Raw genomic sequence first — 26,212 nt, forward strand, 5'->3', positions numbered from 1 at the left:
CAATGTCATCTCTAACTTCACCACTACCAAAAGGCAGACTGTTTTTTTCTCCCTTTTAAAAGAGACAGAGATGAAAAGAAACCTGATAACGTCTAAAGAAATGTACTAACAGCCAGGGCAGAATACATTACATTAGCACGGCTTGTACACGGCTCACTAATGAATATAGTGAAGTATTACAGGCACGTAGGAGGGAGGGTTGGGTAAGAACGGGAGTCCAGTCCTGGCTGTGTATTTGTACCTGAGGAGGGTGTCATCGGGGCAGCCACCAGACCATTGACGTTGAAAGCTGCCATTTGCTGCATTTGTGCCGCAGCGATGGCTGCCATGGGGTTCAGATACGAGTTCTGGGTCGCCGCCATTAGCGCTGCTTGCTGTTGCATCATCTGCTGTGGCATTGAAGAGAGAGAGAGGAAGGGTGGGTGAGGGAAAGAGGAGGGAGAGGGAGGCAGCGGGAGAGAGAGGGAGGGAGACGGTGAGAGGGGGGGAAAGGGAGACGGGGAGAGAGAGAGGCAGGGTGAAATCAACGCAGGACGAGAGGCATGTTTACTTTCACATCACTGTTTGCTTGGCCATGTTGTTGAATAGACAGGTCTCTGTTGCCCTGGAGCCCTGCTACTTAACAGCACTGCTGCTTTACTGGGCTGCTGCTCATTACAAACAACAGATAACGCAATATAATGAGATGAAGCTAGAGAGCAGACAGTCAGACAGTCAGCCTGCTTTACTGTGCGTGAGTGGGTGATTCTCACCTGGCAGGGCGAGCTGTTAGTTACAGTGTGAGTACAAACTCTACAGTTTCCAAACTTGAGGAGATGTTAACTTCAGGTGTGAACGTAGGCTTTATAGGTAGACAGAGTGTGTATAGCTAGCTATCAGGAGGAGCCGTGACTCGCATGCGCAGAGTGTAAAAGCTCACCGTCTCCTCCCCCGTGGAGCCGAGACTTACAGCGTGAGAGTAGGCGCCATAGGCCCCAAACTGGATGGTCATGGGGCTGAAGATGCCGAGCTGGCCCGCCATCTGATGCATCCTACGCAGGGTCCGCTCCTTATCCGTGTCGGCAAACTTCACCACCAGGCTGGAGGACGCCCCCTGGGGATACGCACACTGCAATCAGTCAAGACAACACTCATCTCAGCAATGGACAGACACACACCGCACTCAGTCATACACATACTTCAATGACTACGCACACACCTCAACGCTGGACACACACACCAACCTACTCATACGCACAACATACTGAGTCATGACCAAACACACTACACCACACACACACCACACAACACCAGACACACACCACACAACACCAGACACACACCACACAACACCAGACACACACCACACAACACCAGACACACACCACACTACACCAGACACCAGACACACACCACACAACACCAGACACACACCACACTACACCAGACACACACCACACAACACCAGACACACACCACACTACACCACACACACACACCACACAACACCAGACACACACCACACAACACCAGACACACACCACACTACACCAGACACACACCACACAACACCAGACACACTACACAACACTAGACACACACCACACAACACCAGACACACTACACAACACCAGACACACACCACACTACACCAGACACACACCACACTACACCAGACACACACCACACAACACCAGACACACTACACAACACTAGACACACACCACACAACACCAGACACACTACACAACACCAGACACACCACACAACACCAGACACACACCACACTACACCAGACACACACCACACAACACCAGACACACACCACACTACACCAGACACACACCACACAACACCAGACACACACCACACTACACCACACACACACCACACAACACCAGACACACACCACACAACACCAGACACACACCACACTACACCAGACACACACCACACAACACCAGACACACTACACAACACTAGACACACACCACACAACACCAGACACACAACACACAACACCAGACACACAACACACAACACCAGACACACAACACACAACACCAGACACACACTACACAACACTAGACACACACCACACAACACCAAACACACTACACAACACCAGACACACTACACAACACCAGACACACTACACAACACCAGACACACACCACACAACACCAGACACACACCACACAACACCAGACACACACTACACAACACTAGACACACACTACACAACACCAAACACACTACACAACACCAGACACACCACACAACACCAGACACACATCACACAACACCAAACACACTACACAACACCAGACACACTACACAACACCAGACACACACCACACAACACCAGACACACTACACAACACCAGACACACACCACGCAACACCAGACACACACCACACAACACCAGACACACACCACACAACACCAGACACACACCACACAAGGTCTGAGCTGACTCAGTGCATGTTTTAAATGACTCCAATCTGAGCTGTGTAGAGATAGTGGGAATAGTGGGTGATCTGTGGGTTTAGTGAACTTCAGACTACTAGTGTACACACTGAGTATACAAAACATTAAGAACACCTGCTCTTTCCATGACATAGACTGACCAGGTGAATCCAGGTGAAAGCTATGATCCCTTATTGATGTCACTTGTTAAATCCACTTCAATCAGTGTGGATGAAGGGGAGGAGACAGGTTAAAACATTATTTTAAAGTCTTGAGACAATTGAGACATGGATTGTGTATGTGTGCCATTCAGAGGTTGAATGGGAAATACAAAATATTGAAGTGCCTTTAAAAAGGGCATGGTAGTAGGTGTCAGGCGTAACGGTTTGTGTCACAAACTGCAACACTGCTGTTTTTTTACACAACAGTTTCCTGTGTGTATCAAGAATAGTCCATCACCCAAAGGACATCCAGCCAACTTGACACAACTGTGGGAAGCATTGGAGTCAACGTGGGCCAGCATCCCTGTGGAACGCTTTATACACCTTGTAGAGTCCATGCCCCGACGAATTGAAGCTGTTCTGAGTGCAAAGGGGGTGCAACTCAATATTAGGAAGGCATTCCTAATGTTTGGTATACTCAGTGTACATTGGAGTGAACTGTGATCCTTAGTGTGGTCCCAGAGTAGTCCCAGTCCCCCTCCTGCCGCTCAACTGAATACGATACTCCATAATGAGGTCTGACTGGAGCCTTTGGCGTGCACAGGGAGAAGTATTGACTAATGACAGTGCCTTATGGCAGATATAGTGCTGTATTGATGTCTGTGCTTCTGAGTTTGAATCCAATTAAATCATTTGAGAGACAGAGACCAGAGTCAGTTCTTCATATGACGTCCAGGGAAAGGAGAGGAGGGGAGAGGAGAGGAGAGGAGAGGAGAGGAGAGGAGAGGAGAGGAGAGGAGAGAGGAGAGGAGAGAGGAGAGAGGAGAGGAGGCTGCCAGACAGGCAGAGAGACAGACACAGAAAGCCTCAGACACTGTCAAGAGGTCCAGATCCTATTTAATTCCAGCCAGTGCACGCTGCGCTGAGAGAGAGAGATACCCAGGAACTGCTGCTGCGGTTGCACCCAGGAAAGGAAAGGACAGAAGGACACAGGCAGCCAGGGGGAAGTCAGGATGTGATTAGCCAGATCATAAAAGCAAAGACACGGGGAGAGAAAAGGACTCCATAATCATAACTTGTATTCATCTTTCATATAAAGTGTCATCTTGACAGGTTCAGCACAAATGCCTGCTTTGATTTGTATTTTAATTTCAATATTTCCTTGCACGGTACAAATCGAAAAGAGATGGAAACTACAGGGAGACAGAGAGAGATGAGGACTGGTGTGTGTGTGTGTGTGTGTGTGTGTGTGTGTGTGTGTGTGTGTGTGTGTGTGTGTGTGTGTGTGTGTGTGTGTGTGTGTGTGTGTGTGTGTGTGTGTGTGTGTGTGTGTGTGTGTGTGTGTGTGTGTCAACAGCCAGAATGTAACCACTACTACCAGTGGCGCTGGAACCAAAACAGAACAAACACAAAGTCCCCCAACAAACAAAGAAACAAACAAACTGCCTCATGCGGTGAATGTGAATGCAGTGAGTGTTGAGCCCATCCACCAATAGTGGTGTGTGTGTCTCCTGCACTGTGCTGTAGAGGCTGGGTGGGTGTCGGGAGGGGTGTCAGCCTGCACCCTGGGGGGACAGTTGGTGTCATATTGGATTCTTCCTGTCAGAGGAGCCAGCCCTCTTCAGCCCTGAACCCGCCAGCCAGCGCCTCACCTCAGGCCAAGGGGGACCCATCTGGTTCTGCTCCCAAGATGCCATTTCAATTAGCTGAATCAATATGGCGGAGTGCCGCTCTAATGGTACACTGTTTTGTCCTTTCTAATTTCATTTTCTTCCCACCTCCTGACCTTTCACTGTTCTTTCCCTATCTTCTGCTGGGGCCGGTGGAGGGACGGGGCTGTCGGTTTTAATGAGGTCTGCGCTGAGCAAACATCCCTCCAGCTCCTCTCCGACCGGCCGCACCGCGCTTCTGCACTGCCCCCGCTTCCCTTTCCTTTAACAGAGCGAGGGGCTGGCACTTAGATCACATTCATTTTCTGCTTTATGTAGCTGTGTATTCCTTTATCTATTTATAACCATTTTTCATTAACCATTCTTCATTTATTCATGAAGAACACATTGTGAGCAGCAAGAAGAAGGCTTGGGAGGGGGAGAGCTCCGGGCAGCCTCTACTCAAAGAACTGTGACTCAGGACTCACTGGTGTCTCCCCGCCTGCATAGTGCAGAGCAGAGTAGTGTATCAGGGAGCAAGATACAGTCTGCAGAGCCAGCCTAAAGTAGCACTAAAACGGAAACACTACCACAGCTGCTATTCACTATGGTACTGGAGAGAGAACAAACTGTGCTGGGCTTAGCATCTCATACTCTCAAAGAATTCTCTAAAACAGAATTGACTCAGTCAGAGCCTCTTCACCCTATCGAAACATATCTAGTGTCAGAACAAAGGATTTCATACCTTCTACTTACTGTTATTCTACCTGATACATCCTGACTGGATCTCCAGCCCGATCTCTAGGAGAGAGAGGGGACTTCAGAGGGAGAATTCACTGGAGGGGATCAGAGGACTTCATCCATCTGAAAAAAACTGGGAATAATTCAGCCACTAGATGCAAAGCAGCTTCTCTCTCTCTCTCTCTCTCTCTCTCTCTCTCTCTCTCTCTCTCTCTCTCTCTCTCTCTCTCTCTCTCTCTCTCTCTATTCTCTCTCTATTCTCTCTCTATTCTCTCTCTATTCTCTGTTTCTCTCCCAGCAGAAAATCATAACCTGACAAACAAACAAAAGTAATAACCTCCAACGGCATGACTCCTATCTCGAAAGAAAATGAATTCAGTGAATTTGATAAGGGGCAACAGGGAGCCTTCACTTTTGATGGGTACAGCTGAGGAATTTGTCACAGGTTCAATAACTAATCTAATTCTGAGAACAACACACTTGACATGTGAAAAACTCACATTGGATTTTGTGTACAGGCCAAAACGTGAAGAAAAAAAATAGGAAATGTAATTGAGGGATTAGAAATAAGCTACAAGAGTGAAACGGCATTAGGTTTTTATCTGCTCATAGCCCTGATATGAAGACACTGGTGTAAAGTGGGTACTATACAGACATGTAAACACACACTCAGACTTTATCCTCAGCAGAAGCTTATGACGACACAATACGGGCAATAATGTGTGGAAGCCTGTCTCAACAGAATACTAATGACAAACCACTACGTTACTATCATAATGGCAACCATGTAGAATGGTTTTGTAATCATTCAACTTATATACTTCATGGACATAGCAGAAATTCCAGTCTCCTCAATATGATGTAAAAACAGGGAATGCTTTGTAAGTTGTTGCACTAAAATACTTCTCTAAACCCTGGTTCAGTGACATTATTGGGCTCCATCCTTGCTGAAAGGGTTAAACCCAAAGCCGTAAATGAGATAATCAAATAAAAGATAACAAGTTTGTCCAGTAATTGGATGAGGCTTCCATGTGGGCCTCCAGTTCAACTCCAGTTGAACCGGTCTCTCCACATCCCCGTGGGCCTGATGGGAGGTATGTGTCTCCGTCTGTCTGTCTGTCTTTTTGTCTGCATTGGTCCATATTGTTCACCAGTGGCCTGGCAACATGACCTACCCACTACACTCACCCACTTTAACAATGCACACAAATACACACCATATCAACACTATTTACATGAAGTAAATACCTAGCCAAAAACACACACAGTGTAAGCAATCTCAAGCAATAAAAGTTGTTCTTCTCGTACTAGTATCTGTGTTAGAAATTCAATCATGCTTTCATCCAGCGTAGGAGAGAGAGAGAGAGAGAGTATTATGTGTCATGCTCTCTAGCTTTGTGTTATCTCTCATTAATCTGGCTCGCCACTACCTCTCTTTCTCTCCCTTCCCTCCTCTCACACACTGTCTCACTCCTGCCAACACTAGTGAGCTCAGCAGACCCTGTCACCGCCAGTGCGACACAGAACACGGCCATGTCTGCAATTTGCTGGGTGCTGTCTGCCCCCGGCTCTGCCATTTGAAGCCCTGCCACCTGTGTCTCCCCCTTTTTTAGTTATCTTGCTCTCTTTCGCTCTCTCTCTCTCTCTCTCTCTCTTTCTCTCTCTCTCTCTTTCTCTCCGCAGCCTTAATTCAACAGCTGAACCAAGAGAGTGTCTACCTGTTTGGAGCCGGATTACCGTTTAAGTTCAATTAGAGGCACCTGCAATCTGCATCAATTAAAGGCCTGACCTGATCTATCAGCCGCTGCCTTTCGGTGGCGTCCCTCGCCCTTTCCCTTCATTACCAATGCTTTCATTACCACCCAATGTATTTTGGTCTGTGCAGGTATTATTTACGGCCGGGTGTGGCTGCCAGCTAACACAGATGCTCTAGAGTTGAACATTAAGAGAGAGCTCTTTGTGCGAGACTGGTCCAGACCCCACAGCTGGCAGTAGGTTAGAGAGCCACTCTGGATCCTGCCTCCTGTTAGTCGCTTGTTGACGACATGTGGCACTGATATTATCCAAATGAACTGCATCCCCCTCGGTATCAAAGCCTTAGCTCGGTACTAATGGCCACCTTGCCTATTAATCTGACTGGGACTTGGACGTAGGATATAGAAGTAACAGGTGCAGGGGTTGAGGGAGAGATATGGATAATATAGATTATTAATGAGCTTTTGGATGGCTCTGGATACAATTCCGGGTCTGTTTGGGGCTCCATATGTCGCCTTGGACAGTTCATCTGCCGTGGAGCAGATCTCAAGTGGTTTAGCTGGCTTTGGTACTGACCCTGTGTTACTGCAGGCCGGGCAGGGCAGGGACTCAGCGCAGCAACAGACATACAAACCCAAAGGTGTTTTTTACCCCTCCCTAAGCTTGTGACTTCTAATGCTATTGCAAAACGTGTCACACAGCATCAGTAAGGGAAATATGTGTAAATGACATCAGGCTTCCAGGACACTATCCCGTTGCCAGAGAGCTTAAGTAAATATTTATAGCAAAACATCAAAGGAGTGTATGAACTTAAGGTGTCTGCCAGGGACTGTGAATCTAAAATATGCATGGAGATTCTGTGTTATTCATCATCTTCCCTTAGTAAAACATATTTAATGATGGCCGTTACATGGCAGATAACAAGCATAACAACCCCAATTTGTAATTACTGCAGTTTGACAGGAGTTGCAGGATATCCAATAATTAGGATGATTCCAAGCATGTTGGGTAGGAGGAGATCTTTGTGTGTAGAGAAATACAGCATGATACTGTAAAACACGTTGGTACCACTGTTTATTCTCTACTATCGTGGTCTCAAATGAATCGTCCAAAAGCATGTTTGGTACAAAACCTACGACTATAAATGTAATAACTAGTCTCCTAAGACTCATAAGTTGTGTTAGTATATTGCATTTTCCAATTAAATACGCTGAAAGATAAGCTCTGTGTGAATGTTGTGTTTTTAGACTGAAGGAGAATTCATTATTTCCATGATTGATTATTTTCCTCTACGGAAAAGTACCTCCCAATGAGCGTGCACTAAATCAATTATTACACTTTTGATTTCAGATATTTTTCAGAGACGATTTCCATATTTGAACATGAAATAATATGAATCTTGCAAAGCTGAATCATTTCTATTGCATATATATTCTAGGACACACATAATGTATAGTATTCATATATCATTACAAAATGATTTCCATAGATAAAGACTGGTAAAAAGGTACAATAGATATGAGAGGAGATATACAGGCGTAGGATCTTAATTTGACCAGTTTCTCACAGCAGGAGTAATCCTGCAGCAACAGGAAATGTGAATTATTGTGTGGATTATAACAAACTGACAGTTTTGTAGGGGTTGATAAATTGTTAGTTAGGACAAATCAAGTCAGACATTTTAAAGTCGAAATGACTAACTTTCGAAGCTTTTTAAACCTTGAATACATTACAAGTTTGCATTTCCTGCTGTGCATGACATTTCCTGCAACAGGGTGAGCAGATTACGATCCGACATCTGATCCAATAATATATACAGTATAAAGAGGAGGAAGGGAAGCGCTTCTAAGGTACACAATAGTACATTTTGGTAGATAGAAGGTGCTCTTTGGTAAAAGGGGTAAATTGGTAATCAAAAAGAAAGGAGGACCAAGGCACTCTTCATATAATGAATTAAAATGCCTTTATTAGTGTGGCATGTTCAATAGAAACAACGTTTTTTAAAAACCGACGCGTTTCGGCTGCATGGCCTTCGTCAGGGAGTACAAAAAAAAAATATATATATATACAGTATATTAAATGACAAGACATCTATGCTGCACATACATACAGTTGTGCAATGTGAAACGTTGGATGCTGACTGTGTGATTATTTGTGTGTGTGTGTATTTGTGTGTGTGTGTGTGTGTGTGTGTGTGTGTGTGTGTGTGTGTGTGTGTGTGTGTGTGTGTGTGTGTGTGTGTGTGTGTGTGTGTGTGTGTGTGTGTGTAACACGGTTTTACTCACTGGCATGGTCTGTCCGCCGTGCAGGCTGTTGATGGCCGCCTGTGCTTCTGCGTGGCTGGAGAACTTGACAAAGGCACAGCCTGCGTACACACGCGCCCACACCAACAGAGGGGGAGAGAGAGAGAGAGATGCCGCATCAGAGAGCTGGCCTTGAGTACGGCAAAAACATTCATTACCATTATTTTCATGTTATCTAGTTTGTTAATGTATTCTGCCATTTGTGTTTTCAGTGCATAACTCTGAATAAATCATTCTAATTGTAGTGAAGGCATTAGCTGCATGGAACATCCTGTCCCTCGCCCATTTCTAATTCCACCCCTCTACGCCGGAGCACAGGAGCAACAGCCTCTACTATCGAGCCTTGGTTGTGATTATTCATCTGTTTAATATTTACACATTGTGATCTGTGTGCAGTCTATCATAAAACAGATTATGATGACAAAGGCATAGTATTATAATATGCCTATCTGCCAGTATCTTTGCTTGTGTATAATATTTTACTAAGGGCTTTGCTCAAGGGGCATTCAAATCATCTTAAATCTGTTGCCTGGCTTATGCAAAAATCTACAGGAACAGACAAAAAAACTGAAGGTAACATTCTTGGGGTTTCAAATAATTATCTTCTGATTTCGATCAACATAATATATTAAACAAGATTTAACGTATAAAAATGTATGCCCATGGTTAAAAAGAAACACACAAATATGTAGCTATTCCAAGGAATAAATTGTCTTAACATATTCTGATCTATCAGAATATACATTTTTATTGAGGGAGAGATAATACAACAGAGAAAAACTATGCACAATAAAGAAAGTGTTGTACCGTTTAAAAGGGTTGTACTGTTTAAAAGTGTTGTACTGTATAAAAGTGTTGTACCGTATAAAAGTGTTGTACCGTTTAAAAGTGTTGTACTGTTTAAAAGTGTTGTACTGTTTAAAAGTGTTGTACTGTATAAAAGTGTTGTACTGTTTAAAAGTGTTGTACTGTATAAAAGTGTTGTACCGTTTAAAAGTGTTGTACTGTTTAAAAGTGTTGTACTGTTTAAAAGTGTTGTACTGTTTAAAAGTGTTGTACTGTATAAAAGCGTTGTACTGTATAAAGTGTTGTACTGTTTGAAAGTGTTGTACTGTTTAAAAGTGTTGTACTGTTTAAAAGTGTTGTACTGTATAAAGTGTTGTACTGTATAAAGTGTTGTACTGTATAAAGTGTTGTACTGTATAAAGTGTTGTACTGTATAAAGTGTTGTACTGTTTAAAAGTGTTGTACTGTATAAAGTGTTGTACTGTATAAAGTGTTGTACTGTTTAAAAGTGTTGTACTGTATAAAGTGTTGTACTGTATAAAGTGTTGTACTGTATAAAGTGTTGTACTGTATAAAGTGTTGTACTGTATAAAGTGTTGTACTGTTTAAAAGTGTTGTACTGTTTAAAAGTGTTGTACTGTATAAAAGTGTTGTACTGTTTAAAAGTGTTGTACTGTATAACAGTGATGTACTGTATAAAAGTGTTGTACTGTATAAAAGCGTTGTACTGTATATTTAAATGAGCCTATATTGAGCACTTTAAATTCCATAGGTGCTATTTACTGCAGGCTTCATCCCAGTCATATTATGCAAAACGATTTCTTCTAGTTTAGACTCCTTCTTATCACTGTCTTCAGGAGGCAGCTCATATCTGGTTACTAGATAGCTAATTAACTACATAGGTAATTAACTCATCTGGATTCATATGGACCTTTCTTACCGGAGCAGGACCAGTGTGTAAGACAGACAGCGTTTTTCAAGCTTTTAAAAAACAGCTGATACCCGTTTAGAACGCTTTCAACAATCCAATTAGAAGTGTTTATATACATTTATTCATCATCAATTCCCCGCAGGGGCACAGATGATTCATTTAAATTACAATGGCTGATAGCTACACCCAAGAGAAACACGGCCCATTCACTAAGCATTCTAAAACAGCCATCCAGCATCCCTGTGTAGACAAATGAATAATTTCCTCAACCAAATCAAATGTGGCCATGAATGGAGTTACATACACTGGCTGCATATAAACAATTTCCCCCTGTCACCTTGGCAATCTGTGCTCCATCAATATGATCAATGTTGTATGTAGACATGTGAAAATGTGATTCTAATGTAATATAACGTTTTCTAAACGTAAATGGGAACTCGGCTGAGTGGGTAAGTTAGCATGTGTTCAGACCAGATGCTATATAAAGGCAGGAGACATGTCTAAAAAGTGGATGGTAGATAGTCACAAAGGGCTTTGATTTCACTGCGGTCCCCTTGCTCTTCTTTCTCTGGCACTCCCCTCTGATTTGAAAGCTAAAGGTCCCTTTTTCCTCCAACTGGAGCGAGGAAGGGAGGCAGCAACCTGCTGGGGGAACGTTTGATTGCACGCCTCTGTTTGAGGGAACAAAAACGTTTAACCTTTGTAGTGGAAATAATAAGGGAGAGTTTGTTTTGGAAACTCAAAGAGCCCAGCTTTCGTTTCCAGGTCCTAGATGGCATACTGTTGGTTATCTCACTCCATCCCCAACATCCACCTAGCTAACAAGGCTGGCCCTGGCAGTGATTAAGCCCTGGTGTCCCGGCTCAGCTCAGCCCGACTGGAGGCAGGGCAGACTGAGAATCGCTGCGCTCGGCAAACAACATGCATTTAAACACATGGGGCTCTCAACGCCCCCCACTGACTGAGGCAGCGAACGTAGCGGCATGTGTGTGTAGACTAGCTTTCCCTGACCTAGAAAAAAAGCCTGGATAGGTTTAGGACCCGGAGCATGAAGTTCTCAAAAGAATTGGAAGTGAAGCTAGACTCATAAATTATAGTGCACAGTCAGTCAAGGTTTTTGAATGTGATGGTTGAGAATATATATATATTTTTTAAAGACCATTACTTTCAAGCTAGCTGGAGGTTCTGTGTTGCCTTTTGAATTCCCGAGGAAAATAATATGTATGCAGGAATTCCATCAGGCAGAATGGATGACATTTATAACACAACTTAATTATAGACCTAAAAGCCATCTCTCTGTTATTCCTGACAATTCCTCACTCCATTCAACTCTGGCAGCAAGTGTTTCACTTTGAGAGTACTTTGAGCAGGGCTGCCATACAGAGATGGATGTCAAACTTCTTGGCCTTTTTATTGGGTTGGAAAGACGCTGAAAGCCTCCGAGTGGCATACATTTACATCAACAGGGGACAAAGGCTCCATAATGGAGTAGAGAGCACTGTCAATTTCAAGATCTGTTTCATTTGACTGATGGGACCATGTCTAGTGGTACTGTGGTTGCCAAAATGATTTGCTGCCACCGTCTCCTTAACGATGTCATGGGATTGTTGCACAACTGGCTCTGGTCGGAGCAGTCAGTCAAACCCTTCTCTCAGTCACCTGGAGGCCAAACAACTGGGACGGTCTGTAAGTAACAGACAACACCTATGGTACACAGCTACAGATCTTAGCACAACAATGAGAGAGATATAAAGCAAGATGAAGAAAAGAGCTGGTGATGTGAAACTGGTGATGAGAAGGGTATAGAGAGTAGTATAGAGAGAAGAGAGGAGCGCTACAGTGGCTGGCAAATGAGTGAAAGAGAGAAAGAGTGAACGAGGGAGCACACTGGTTCCCGTCTGACCCAGCAGGAGCACACAGCACTGGGCTTATTTCATTTTGTGGGCTGTCAATCAGTGCCAGGCAGGCAGCGAGAGCGGCCCGGGGAGAGGGAGCAGGGAGCAGGCAGCGGGAGCGGGAGCGGCCCAGGGAGAGGGAGCAGGGAGCAGGCAGCGGGAGCGGCCCAGGGAGAGGGAGCAGGGAGCGGGAGTGGCCCGGGGAGAGGGAGCAGGCAGCGGGAGCGGCCCGGGGAGAGGGAGCAGGGAGCAGGCAGCGGCCCGGGGAGAGGGAGCAGGGAGCAGGCAGCGGGAGCGGCCCAGGGAGAGGGAGCAGGGAGTAGGGAGAGGGAGCAGGGAGCAGGCAGCGGGAGTGGCCCGGGGAGAGGGAGCAGGGAGCAGGGAGAGGGAGCAGGGAGCAGGCAGCGGGAGCGGCCCGGGGAGAGGGAGCAGGGAGCAGGGAGAGGGAGCAGGGAGCAGGCAGCGGGAGTGGCCTGGGGAGAGGGAGCAGGGAGCAGGGAGAGGGAGCAGGGAGCAGGCAGTGGGAGCGGCCCGGGGAGAGGGAGCAGGGAGCAGGGAGCAGGGAGCAGGCCTTTGGGGAAAGCAGAACAATAGAGCCCGGATCAACAGAGAGCGGAGCAGATGTACACACCGATAGTCACATGGCTCAATATAGACAGCCTTTCTCTTGAATGTACTTGGAAGCTGCACATTATCAAACCTCCCACCTTCTCACACATCTATTTCACACATTCAACCATTTAATATAGGAGGATAAATCACAGGCAATAGAGAGAGAGAGAGAGAGAGAGAGAGAGAGAGAGAGAGAGAGAGAGAGAGAGAGAGAGAGAGAGAGAGAGAGAGAGAGAGAGAGGGAGGGAGAGAGAGAGAGTTAGGTCGGTGGGGGAGAGAGAGAGAGAGAGAGAGAGAGAGAGAGGGGGGGGTAGGTCGGTGGGGGAGAGAGAGAGAGAGAGAGAGAGAGAGAGAGAGAGAGAGAGAGAGAGAGAGAGAGAGAGAGAGAGAGAGAGAGAGAGAGAGGGAGGTAGGTAGGTAGGTAGGTAGGTAGGTAGGTAGGTAGGTAGGTAGGTAGGTAGGTAGGTAGGTAGGTAGGTAGGTAGGTAGGTAGGTAGGTAGGTAGGTAGGTAGGTAGGTAGGTAGGTAGGTAGGTAGGTAGGTAGGTAGGTAGGTAGGTAGGTGGGGGGGGGGGGGGGGGGGGGAGAGTGCACCCCAATGCTCGTTGCTTATCAGAGGAAATAACATGGCTTGTGGTCTATGAGACAGACCCATCAAACGATAGGAGGAAGACACACTGCTGGCTAAGAACAAATCTTGAATCAAACATCCATAGCCATCTTTCACTTTGTTATGATTCAATGGACTTCATAGCGGCTGTGCTGTTGTTGTGTTTTGGTGAATACTGCTCGACTGTTATTGTTGTGAGTGGCAGGGGTAAAAGCCAGGGACAGACTGATTTATTTACAGTAGGACATTATCGTCGACAAACGTCTCTAGGGAGGGATGACAGGGATGTGGGAAACAAACATAATTACACCCCACCGCCTTTCTGATAACAGGAAGAGGAGGAGGAAGGGAGTTGGAGGGAAGAGGAGGAGGTGTTTGCAATGTGTTTGTTGAGTACGAGTCTAGGGAAAGTGAATGGTGTGAGGAATGGGGACTACAAAGGGAAAGCTGGAGAAAGACGGAGTGAAGAGAGAGAGGTGTGGAGAGAAAAGATAGATAGGTGAGAGGAAGGAGGTGTGATGCTGTATGTGTAGGGGAGGTATAAGGAGAAGGTGAGAGAAAGAAGTGGAACGGACAGGATATACAGAACAGTAAGGGGAAGGTAAGGCCAGGGGAGAAGAGGAGGGTGAGCTAGTGAGTGGATGAGAGTGGGAAGGGGACAGGTGAAGTGAGGGAATATACAGGGAGAGGGAGAGGGAGGAGGAGAAGGAGAGAGAGTAGAGATAGAAAGGGGGAATAGAGGGAGCGAGTGTGTGAGAGAGAGAGAAAGAGAGGGGGAGAAAGAGGGGAGTAGAGAGCAAGAGACAGTGGGAAGGAGACAGGTAAGAAGAGAGAGAGGGAGTAGAGAGGCAAAGAGGAAGTGAGGTGTGTGGGCAGGCGCTGACCCTTACTGGCCCCATCAGGCCCTCTCAGGACGGTGCACTCCTCGATCTGGCCGAAGGTCTCAAAGAGCCGCCGGACGTCCTCCTCGCTCTGCTGCTTCCCAAGCATCCCCACAAACAGCTTCCTGTCTTCTGGAGGGAAACCGAGGGAGAGGAGGAGAGGAGGGAAAGAAAGAAGGAGAGAGAACACAAACAAATGCTACAGCTGATGGCACCCTTCTGCTGAGTCTGTGAGGATCACCTCAGTAGGAAACTCAAAACACTCCCTGTCATCATCAGGCACACTGGTGTGTTCTGTTGTTGTTGTTGTTGTTGTTGTTGTTGTGTGGTTTCCCTGGGAGGAAGACATGATCCTGTTTCCACTGAGCTATTCTAGTAGATAGAGCTGCCTGCAGTATCTGGGTGATGTTTGATACAGATGTTGTTTGGAGTGCTGTTACTGTCAAGCAGCAGTAATACATGAAGATAAGAGCTCCAGTATAGCGTAGTAGTGTATATAGTATACAGTGTATAGTGTTGCCTGGGTTGTGTGTTGTACAGCTGTACATCCTATGTTGACCTATACCCTCCCCTCCCTAGCCCGCTTTGACACGGCTAGTCCCGCTGGCCAGACGGGGGCGCTGTGACTACGATGTATGGCTTCTATACCTCCAGATCTGGCCAGTCAGAAGGGAGGATTTTTCTAATTAATCTCCCCTGGCATTAGACAGAACATTCATCTTCTTTACCTTCTTCTACATTATGCATTTCCTATTCGACTGTGTTGTGGAATGGAATGGCTACTAGCAAGAACCCATCCCCAGAACTGATGGAACGTGGCAGGGAGAGGAAGACGAGTTTATTGGAAATGACACTGTTGATCTTCAGCGTGAGTCATTTGACTGCGTCGGGGAGGGAGCGGTGGGGGGAAGGCGATGGGCGAGAGCATCACCTGGCCCTGGACAGATGTGACATCTCCTGTACCTGCCAGGTACCATTAGACACAGTTGTTCTAAAAATAAAGCTGGGGGAACCTCAGATCCTGTTACATTCCTGTAAAGTTCAAATGAGACACGTGCCTGGCTGCTCCCTGCTTCAACACACAAATGAGACACGTGCCTGGCTGCTCCCTGCTTCAACACACAAATGAGACACGTGCCTGGCTGCTCCCTGCTTCAACACACAAATGAGACACGTGCCTGGCTGCTCCCTGCTTCAACACACAAATGAGACACGTGCCTGGCTGTTCCCTGCTTCAACACACAAATGAGCACATGCATAATCAGTATGCCCTGCCTGCCTGCCTGCCTGCCTGCCTGCCTGCCTGCCTGCCTGCCTGCCTGCCTGCCTGCCTGCCTGCCAGCCAGCCCGCCCGCCCGCCCGCCCGCCCGCCCGCCCGCCCGCCCGCCCGCCTGCCTGCCTGCCTGCCTGCCCGCCTGCCCGACGGCGTGCTGCTCTTACTATGGCAGTGTCAGAGCTTCATCTTAAAGTGGAAGCCCTGTTGCTAGTCACGATCACGCTCATCTGATCACGCCTCACACGGACCCAGCCTCCCACTGACCCAGCCATACAGGGAGTGTATTAGCTAGTGTGTACTAGGTAGTTGTTGTGGAATTGTTAGATTACTTGTTAGATATTGCTGCACTGTCGGAACTAGAAGCACAAGCATTTCGCTACACTCGCAATAACATCTGCTAACCATGTGTATGTGACCAATAATTTGATTTGATACACTGACCCAGCCTCACACAGACCCCACCTCACCTGGACCCAGCCTCACACTTCAAAACGTCATGACCATGGCCCCAGCCTCTCACTCCTACATGACCATCTGCTGTAATAACTGGCCTCATACATTCTCCTGCTCCTACACATTTGTCTACAGCAGTCACGCCTCACACGTCACCGTCACACACCCAGCAGCCATCTCTCTACTCATTAAAGCTCCTCTATCGGCCCTTGGCCTGATAGGCCAGAGGAGAACAGGCTACACAGTGTGTGGTCATGGGGACTGGCTGAATGGGGACTAGATGATATACACAGGTGATACAGTCTTATACTCAGCTGGCCCCTCCCCGGGTTTTGTATTACAACAAAGTCTTCTTAGTGTCCAACAAGCTTTCTCTGCCCTTAACCTTGTTCTGAACACCTCCAAAACAAAGGTCATGTGGTTTGGTAAGAAGAATGTCCCTCTCCCCATAGGTCTCTCTACTCCCTACTACCTCTGAGGGTTTAGAACTTGAGGTAGTCACCTCATACAAGTACTTGGGAGTACGGCTAGACGGTACACTGTCCTTCTCTCAGCACATATCAAAGCTGCAGGCTAAAGTTAAATCTAGACTTGGTTTCCTCTATCGTAATCGCTCCTCTTTCACCCCAGCTGCCAAACTAACCCTGATTCAGATGACCATCCTACCCATGCTAGATTACGGAGACTTTATTTATAGATCGGCAGGTAAGGGTGCTCTCGAGCGGCTAGATGTTCTTTACCATTTGGCCATCAGATGTGCCACCAATGCTCCTTATAAGACACATCACTGCACTCTATGCTCCTCTGTAATCTGGTCATCTCTGTATACCCGTCGCAAGACCCACTGGTTGATGCTTATTTATAAAACCCTCTTAGGCATCACTCCCTCCTATCTAAGATATCTACTGCAGCCCTCATCCTCCACATACAACACCCGTTCTGCCAGTCACATTCTGTTAAAGGTCCCCGAAGTACACACATCCCTGGGTCGTTCGTCTTTTCAGTTTGCTGCAGCTAATGACTGGAACGAGCTGCAACAAACACTCAAACTGGACCGTTTTGTCTCCATCTCTTCATTCAAAGACTCAATCATGAACACACTTACTGACCGTTGTGGCTGCTTTGCATGATGTATTGTTGTCTCTACCTTTGTGCTGTTGTCTGTGCCCTTTAATGTTTGTACCCTGTTTTGTGGTGCTACCATTTTGTGCTGCTGCCTTGTGTGTGTTGTTACCATGTTGTTGTCATGTTGTGATGCTACCATGCTGTGTTGTCATGTGGTGCTGCCATGCTATGTTGTTGTCTTTGGTCTCTCTTTATGTAGTGTTGTCTCTCTTGTCGTGATGTGTGTTTTGTCCTATATTTAATTTAATTTATTTTTAATCCCAGCTCCCGTCCCCGCAGGAGGCCTTTTGCCTTTTGGTAGGCCATCACTGTGAATACGAATTTGTTCTTAACTGATTTGCCTAGTTAAATAAAGGTTCAAAAAAAGAGCTGACCAAAACAGAAACCAGAACAGGACAGGATATGGGTCTCAGCTGGGATGCATTCACAGCTTTCAGCTCACAGAGCAGTTCAGGACAGGTGTTTGTCTGGAATGAGTCAGAGCTTCAGAGATGAGACATAAGGTGAGACTTGAGTGGCTCCCAGAACACACCTGACTCCATTTGGATTGTCTCTCTCTTTCTCTCTCTCTCGGTCATCAGACGTTTCATTGGGGTGTCACTATCAGGCCTTAATGGTAGAAGTGCACTTTTACAGGCCTCCTGTGGCATCTTAATGTTTTGGGACAAAGACTCATTTCCAACCGGGGCCTGAGGAGGTCTAATGATAGCTTTACAAGGCTAATTAACTAGCCATGAGTGAGGTAATGAACTTTTCAAACATGCAAACTGAAGAAATAAATGACACCCGGCGAAAGCGTTAAAGGAGAGTGAGAGCTCTTCTGAGCCCTCCTCTGGGAGGGAGGAACGGCCGGAGTGAGAAGATTGAATTTGGAGCCGATATCTTTTCATTGCCTGACCTAAGCACTCTTCTCCTCTCGTCGAGCCGGCCGGCCCACCGCACCGCACACCCTGGCCAGAGTATGAATCGCTATTAATTAGTCCATTTTGCACCTGTCTCCAAAGCAGCGCGTTATTGGATCGGCAAGGTTTCTCTACTCTTATGGCCACTCGGAGGCTTTTAAAGTGCATTTATGATTATGAATAAATAACCAGCGATGCTCACCACTCTGCATAACGAGATGTCTAGCCTCCAGAACAGACTGAGAGAGTTCTTCATAAAAGTGTGTGTGGAGGGGGAAAATCAATGAGAATACAGTTAAAGTACAATCCTGCATTATAATCCAGACTAAAGTGAATGCTTCACTATGCAGAACACTTAGGATTTAACTGACATGGCGGGGCTACTTGACCCGACTGTCTGTCTGACCCCTCTCCTCCATACTTATCTCTCACAGAGATCCTAGCCCCTCTTACCCCTGTCTGTAAATGAGCCCTGATAGAACAGGAGCCCTACTATAACAGGTGATCTGTACTGTGAATGAGGCTCCACTCAGTAGCCACCCATGTAATCGACATGGTCCTTCCTCCCCACTGCGTTACATTAAACATAAGTGTCTGCATGAGAAACAGAGAAAGAGAGAAGGAGAGAGATGGATAGCTAGGTTTGTGTGCTACAGTGTCCAACTGACTGCACGCGCGCACACACACACACACACACACACACACACACACACACACACACACACACACACACACACACACACACACACACACACACACACACACACACACACACACACACACACACACACACACACACACACACACACACACACACACACACACACACACACACACACACACACTATCCTCCACTCGTCTCTCTCTCCGCAGCTGTTCATTGCTTGACTGAAGGTAGGTGTAATTGTGTGGGATATAGGGCTGTGTCAGTCTGAGACGGCATGTCCAGTCTGAGATGGCATGTGGACGGCCCCATTTTAGGAATGCAAATAAAAGAGAAGATCAAAGTTATCAAAACACAACTGACATCTGACAATCGCTTGTCTCAGGAAGCCTTTTCATTTCAGCGCCCGGTGTATTAAAAATTAATGGATTTTGCACAGATGCCATATGCTGTCAAGACTGATGCTTCTCTCTCTGGATTAAAGTGCTACTTTTGTTGTAGGGTGCAGTGTGTCTGGCTTGATATTTTCTTTCCCTCTCTATATTTTCCTCTCTCTCTCAACCCCAACCACACCTTAGCCAAAACAGTAGCAACATATTCAATAGCTGTTCACAATTTCACAAAAGGAAAACACTAATGTGTCTTATTCTACAGTATGTCACATACAGTTGAACATACAGACTCCTACAGTATTCTCTCTCTCTCTCTCTCTCTCTCTCTCTCTCTCTCTCTCTCTCTCTCTCTCTCTCTCTCTCTCTCTCTCTCTCTCTCTCTCTCTCTCTCTCTCTCTCTCTCTCTCTCTCTCTCTCTCTCTCTCTCTCTCTCTCTCTCTCTCTCTCTCTCTCAGGGTGGGGAATGAGCTGTTGAGAAACCTACTTAGCTAAAGTTTTTCCTTCTGGTTGCAAATAAATGCCACCCTAGAAACAATTAGTCTCATGCTAGACTAAAGTGTCAGTGGTTGACATGTTTTTTGAATGCCTCATTTCCATATCCCGTAAAGCGTGCTGCTCACACGGACCGTATGTGAGTGCTGTGCTCTGAAAGCATGGACAGCTGCACCAAACGATAAAAGCCTCCTGCTAGGCCTCTGGGTTCATTTCAAACACACAGTAATGTTTCAGGCAACACATCAGATGGGTTATGGTGCTGATGGCTCATTATTGGACCTGACGCTGTATGGCACACGGCTGCTGCCTGCAAGGCTCTGCCATGGTGGGATCAGACCCCACTCTATAGCCTAACCCCAGCCCTACTCATCAGCCCCATTCCTCAGCCCCATACCCCAGCCCTATATACAGCCCCCAATACTGTAGCCCTGCTGGTCTACTGCAACCCCAGCTCCAGCTTAGCTTCATCTTCAGCTTCCGCTCCAGCCCTATACCCCAGTTCTATATAAAGCACCGAGCTTCAGCCCCAACCCCAGCTCTAGTCCCAGGTCCAGCTCCCTCCCCAGCTCCAGCCCTGCTCCTCAGCCCTATACCCCAGCTCTAGTCCCAGGTCCAGCTCCCTCCCCAGCTCCAGCCCTGCTCCTCAGCCCTATACCCCAGCTCTATAGAGAGTCCCCAGCCCCAGCTCCAGCCCTGTTCCTCAGCCCTATACCCCCGCTCTATATAAAGTACCCAGCCCCAGCTCCAGCCCTGTTCCTCAGCCCTATACCCCAGCTCTATATAAAGTCCCCAGCTCCAGCCCTGTTCCTCAGCCCTATACCCCAGCTCTATATAAAGTACCCAGCCCCAGCTCCAGCCCTGTTCCTCAGCCCTATACCCCAGCTCTATATAAAGTCCCCAGCCCCAGCTCCAGCCCTGTTCCTCAGCCCTATACCCCAGCTCTATATAGTCCTCAGTCCCAGCTCCAGCCCTGTTCCTCAGCCCTATACCCCAGCTCTATATAGTCCCCAGCCCCAGCTCCATTCCCAGCTCCAGCCCTGCTCTTCAGCCCTATACCCCAGCTCTATATAAAGCCCCCAGCTCCAGCTCCCTCCCCAGCTCCAATCCCAGCTCCAGCCCTATACCCCAGCTCTATATAAAGACCCCAGCTTCAGCCCCAACCCCAGCTCCAGTCCCAGCTCCATTCCCAGCTCCAGCCCTGCTCCTCAGCCCTATACCCCAGCTCTATATAAAACCCCCAGCTTCATACCCAGCTCCATCTCCATCTCCAGCTCCCTCCCAGCTCCAATCCCAGCTTCAGCCTGGCCTGCTGTAATGCTGATGAAGATACATCTGACTGGCCCTGCTTCTGAGCAGACCCATAGTCTCTTAACTGATAGGCCTAATCTGACATATGCCAGAAGTATTTTTCAACATAGTGAAGGGGTAAATATAATCATCAGAAGGGAAGGAATATTGAAATTGTCACCGTATCAGGCATTTTTTACATTTCATTTTTTAAACCTTTATTTAACTAGGCAAGTCAGTTAAGAACAAATTCTTATTTACAATGACAGCCTCCCTGGGAAGAGTGGGTTAACTTCCTCGTTCAGGGGCAGAACAATAGATTTTTTACCTTGTCAGTTCAGGGATCCGATCCAGCAACCTTACAGTTACTGGCCCAATGCTCTAACTACTAGGCTACCTGCTGCAGGAGGAATGATGATAGGATCCAGGCCCCCTGCTTGTAAATGCATTACTCGTACTGCAAGGGCTGTCACTTTCATTTACTCAGAAGCACAAGGAGGGCCTTTCATTGCGACTTTCAAAAACGATCACAGAACAACGGAAGAAATTTGGTGAAATTGCCTGTTCCAATTTCTGTCCAAATATTTAAACTCCATTTATTATTTCTTATACAATGTGGGTGTATGTTTTCTCATGGCATGGCCCTATCATACAGATGCTGTAACAAAGCAATTAAATGTAATGCCCAGCCAACCTTGAGCTACTATACTGTGTTCCCTGAACCTCTGACAAACTGGGTGTGTGCCGCCCTGCCGAGCTCTTTCTGACTTTTCAAAGTTTTGCATGTTTTGTGTCCAGAGGCGGAGAGAGATCTATTGGCTTCATTTGCATGTAAAGTGGAGCACGGTCCTCAGTGGGTGTTGAGGTGCCTCCAGACAGCCCCTCCCCAGCGGCCTGGCAGCCTGCTGCAGCAACCACGCATCAGCCCTCACTCTTCCCTATCTGCTGGGCGGGGCATGACAGCACAGCGCACAAGAGCTTGAGGTCCTGTCAATCTCTCACCTCCCAGACTGGGGTCATCCTTCAGAGACGCGCGCTGAGATGAGGAAGCGCCCAGGCAAGGACGAACACAGAGCAAAAAAAGAATGCCTTTCTCAGGATGCCGTAGGGCAGAGTGCAACCCAGACAGAAACTACGAACCTTGATACACGCTCTAGTCAAACTGCAACTATGTAAAGATACGCAGAGACTCGAATGCTACATTATCAGGTAGAAAAATACAGAATGAAGGAACTATGTTTCATTATTAGGAAGATGCATACATAATGTTGGGACTCCAATGCTACATTATCAGGTAGACAAATACAGAATGGTGGGATTCAAATTCTACATGATCAGGTAGACAGATACAGATTGGCAGGACTCTAATTCTACATTACCAGGAAGAAGGCATTCAGAATGGTGGGACTCTAATGCTACATTTTCCCACCATTTTGTATGTGTCTGCCTGATAATGTAACATTAGAGCCCCACCATTGTGGGACCAGACGGCGCATAATCCTGCAGATCTATTGGCCCATTGTGGATAGGAAAACTAATTATCTGGGCAATCTATTAGAATGAGACTTTTAGCTGTCTTTTAGCCGTCCGTCGGTCTGGTGTGTTTCTTCTATTACAAAAGATGAACATACAGTGGCTTGCGAAAGTATTCAGCCCCCTTGGCATTTTTCCTATTTTGTTGCCTTACAACCTGGAATTAAAATAGATTTTTTGGGGGGGTCATATCATTTGATTTACACAACATGCCTACCACTTTGAGGATGCAAAATCTTTTTTTATTGTGAAACAAACAAGAAATAAGACAAAAAAACTGAAAACTTGAACGTGCATAACTATTCACCCCCCCTAAGTCAATACTTTGTAGAGCCACTAGGATATTTGCCCATTCTTCAAGGAAAAACTGCTCCAGCTCCTTCAAGTTTGATGGGTTCCTCCTGGTGTACAGCAATCTTTAAGTCATACCACAGATTCTCAATTGGATTGAGTTCTGGGCTTTGACTAAGCCATTCCAAGACATTTACATTTTCCCCCTTAAACCACTCAAGTGTTGCTTTAGCAGTATGCTTAGGGTCATTGTCCTGCTAGAAGGTGAACCTCCGTCCCAGTCTCAAATTTCTGGAAGACTGAAACAGGTTTCCCTCAAGAATTTCCCTGTATTTAGCGCCCTCCATCCTTCCTTCAATTCTGACCAGTTTCCCAGTCCCTGCCGATGAAAAACATCCCCGCAGCATGATGCTGCCACCACCATGCTTCACTGTGGGGATGGCGTTCTCAGGGTGATGAGAGGTGTTGGGTTTGCACCAGACATAGCGTTTTCCTTGATGGCCAAAAAGCTCAATTTTAGTCTCATCTGACCAGAGTATCTTCTTCCATATGTTTGGGGAGTCTCCCACATGCCTTTGGCGAACACCAAACATGTTTGCTTATTTTTTTTCATTAAGCAATGGCTTTTTTTCTGGTCACTCTTCAGTAAAGCCCAGCTCTGTGGAGTGTACGGCTTAAAGTGGTCGTATGGACAGATACTCCAATCTCCGCTGTGGAGCTTTGCAGCTCCTTCAGGGTTATCTTTGGTCTCTTTGTTGCCTCTCTGATTAATGCCCTCCTTGCCTGGTCCATGAGTTTTGGTGGGCGGCCCTCTCTTGGCAGGTTTGTTGTGGTGTCATATTCTTTCCATTTTTTATAATGGACTTAATGGTGCTCCGTGGGATGTTCAAAGTTTTGGATATTTTTTTATAACCCAACCCTGATCTGTACTTCTCCACAACTTTGTCGCTGACCTGTTTGGAGAGCTCCTTGGTCTTCATGGTGTCGCTTGCTTGGTGGTGCCCCTTGCTTTGTGGTGTTGCAGACTCTGGGACCTTTCAGAACAGGTGTATATATACTGAGATCATGTGACAGATCATGTTACACTTAGATTGCACACAGGTGAAATTTATTTAACTAATTATGTCACTTCTGAAGGTAATTGGTTGCACCAGATCTTATTTAGGGGCTTCATAGCAAAGGGGGTTGTAATACAACAAAATAGGAAAAATGCCAAAGGGGATGAAAACTTTTGTAAGGCACTGTACACTGTAGAGCAGTGTTTCCCAGCTCCAGTCCTCCAGTACCCCCAACATACACATTTCTGTTGTAGCTTCAGACAACCACACTTGATTTAACTTGTCAACTAATCATCAAGCCCTCAATGAGTCAAATCAGGTGAGTTTGTCCGGGGCTACAACAAAAATGTGTCCTGTTGGGGGTACTGGAGGACTGGAGTTGGTAAACACTGCTGTAGAGAGAGCATGGAGATTGGACTAAAAGGTAAATGCAGATGGAAGTGCTTGTGTGTTAGAGAAGCGTAATGAGAGAAAAGGAGGGAGGCACTCTGTCTTCTCCTAGTTAATAAAGGGATAATAAAGGGAGGGAGAGAGGGCGCTTGATACTGATCCACCATCCTTGTCCTCATCAGCATGGTCTCTCTCCATTCTACTACGGCGGCCATGGCTGGATGGCTACAGGAGGAGTGGGACCTGCAGCCTGCAGATTGTGTTTAGATAATGGCCATCTCCAATAAAGATAATATGGCTTCATCTTTTCTTCAAACACAGCAGCAGACAAGGTCAGGGGGAAGAGATTCCTAGATGGAGAGGAAGAGATAAGAAAGGGGTGCTTCCCAAATGATTTAGTGCTGAGATTCGCTCAGCTAACCCATCACCCTCCGTTAGCTCCCTCATCCTGCCGACCCCAGCTCTCCATCTCCCTCACTCCCTCCTTTTCTCGCTGGGCCTTGCTCTGGAGCCCTCTCTCTCTCTATCACTAGCTCTATCCCTCCTCTCTCTATCCACTTCCCCAGCCCCGTTTGGATTGAGGCAAATTGCTTGGGTTTAAAGTAGAGATATGAGACACTTTCTATTCAAGCACTGTCCACATAGCAGAAGAGCAGGGGCACCCTGCTTCAATTGTCTCGCCATATCTCCCAATTGAAATCATGACTTGATCAAGTTGAAAATAAAGGCTGGGTTGTAACACAAGAGATAAAGATGGACTTGGAGGGAGAGGAGTGGAGAGGAGTGCTGGTTGACTCAGAGCAGCAATGTGACAATAGATTTAAAGTCTGAAAAGCCTCCTCGCATCCCATCCTCCTATTCTATTTGATAATGCAAAGGAGAAATAAATAACCCATGAGTCATTCTAATAGACGGCCCAGAGAATTCGTTTTTCTATCCACAAATGCCAATAGATGTGCAGGATTATGTGTTGTCTGGTCCCAGAGTCAGTTCCTGTGCCAAACTTTTACTAGCGCTCCTGACACATCTCTATCCCTGGAGAGAAGACAGCTCTCTGGGGGAGGGGGAGGCAGGAAGGAGGGAGAGGGAGGGAGGCAGGGGGGTGTACGAGCGTCTCTAAACCCACTAATGGGCCGTAATGCCTGCAGAAGCACGTAACCGAGACACCTTTGCGACTCCTCATGACAGATAATTGCTGATGTCTTGTATGTGATAAATGTCTCCATTCCATGGGGGCAGAAGTCTTGGCGCAAGCGCACGTCCCACTACTATCCAATCTGCAGCTAGGGCCCTGGTGGGAATACTGTCTACCTGGTTGGGCTGGCCTCCCTCTATCTGCTCTGACTGAGACACGCACACACACACACACACACACACACACACACACACACACACACACACACACACACACACACACACACACACACACACACACACACACACACACACACACACACACACACACACACACACACACACACACACACACACACACAGAGGGAGAGATTAATCCCTTTCCTACCCAGGGCTGTTTGTTTTCCTTTAAGTCGAGGCCTTCATAGTAAATATAATTT

The 26,212-nt window shown here is 46.7% G+C and overlaps 1 protein-coding gene across 1 annotated transcript in view; it reads right to left on the reverse strand.

Moving 5' to 3' along the window:
* The window catches only part of LOC120024834 (CUGBP Elav-like family member 4), a 51,560-nt gene that overhangs the window by 22,430 nt on the left and 2,918 nt on the right, over window positions 1-26,212 (reverse strand). The window contains exons 3-6 of the mRNA XM_038969157.1: window positions 14,776-14,904; window positions 9,041-9,120; window positions 950-1,093; window positions 242-389 (exon numbers count right to left, since the gene is read on the reverse strand). Coding sequence (XP_038825085.1) covers window positions 242-389; window positions 950-1,093; window positions 9,041-9,120; window positions 14,776-14,904 — 501 coding nt within the window. The remainder of the gene's footprint in view (window positions 1-241; window positions 390-949; window positions 1,094-9,040; window positions 9,121-14,775; window positions 14,905-26,212) is intronic.

Source organism: Salvelinus namaycush, chromosome 30, assembly GCF_016432855.1.
Source record: "Salvelinus namaycush isolate Seneca chromosome 30, SaNama_1.0, whole genome shotgun sequence".
Taxonomy (NCBI): domain Eukaryota; kingdom Metazoa; phylum Chordata; class Actinopteri; order Salmoniformes; family Salmonidae; genus Salvelinus; species Salvelinus namaycush.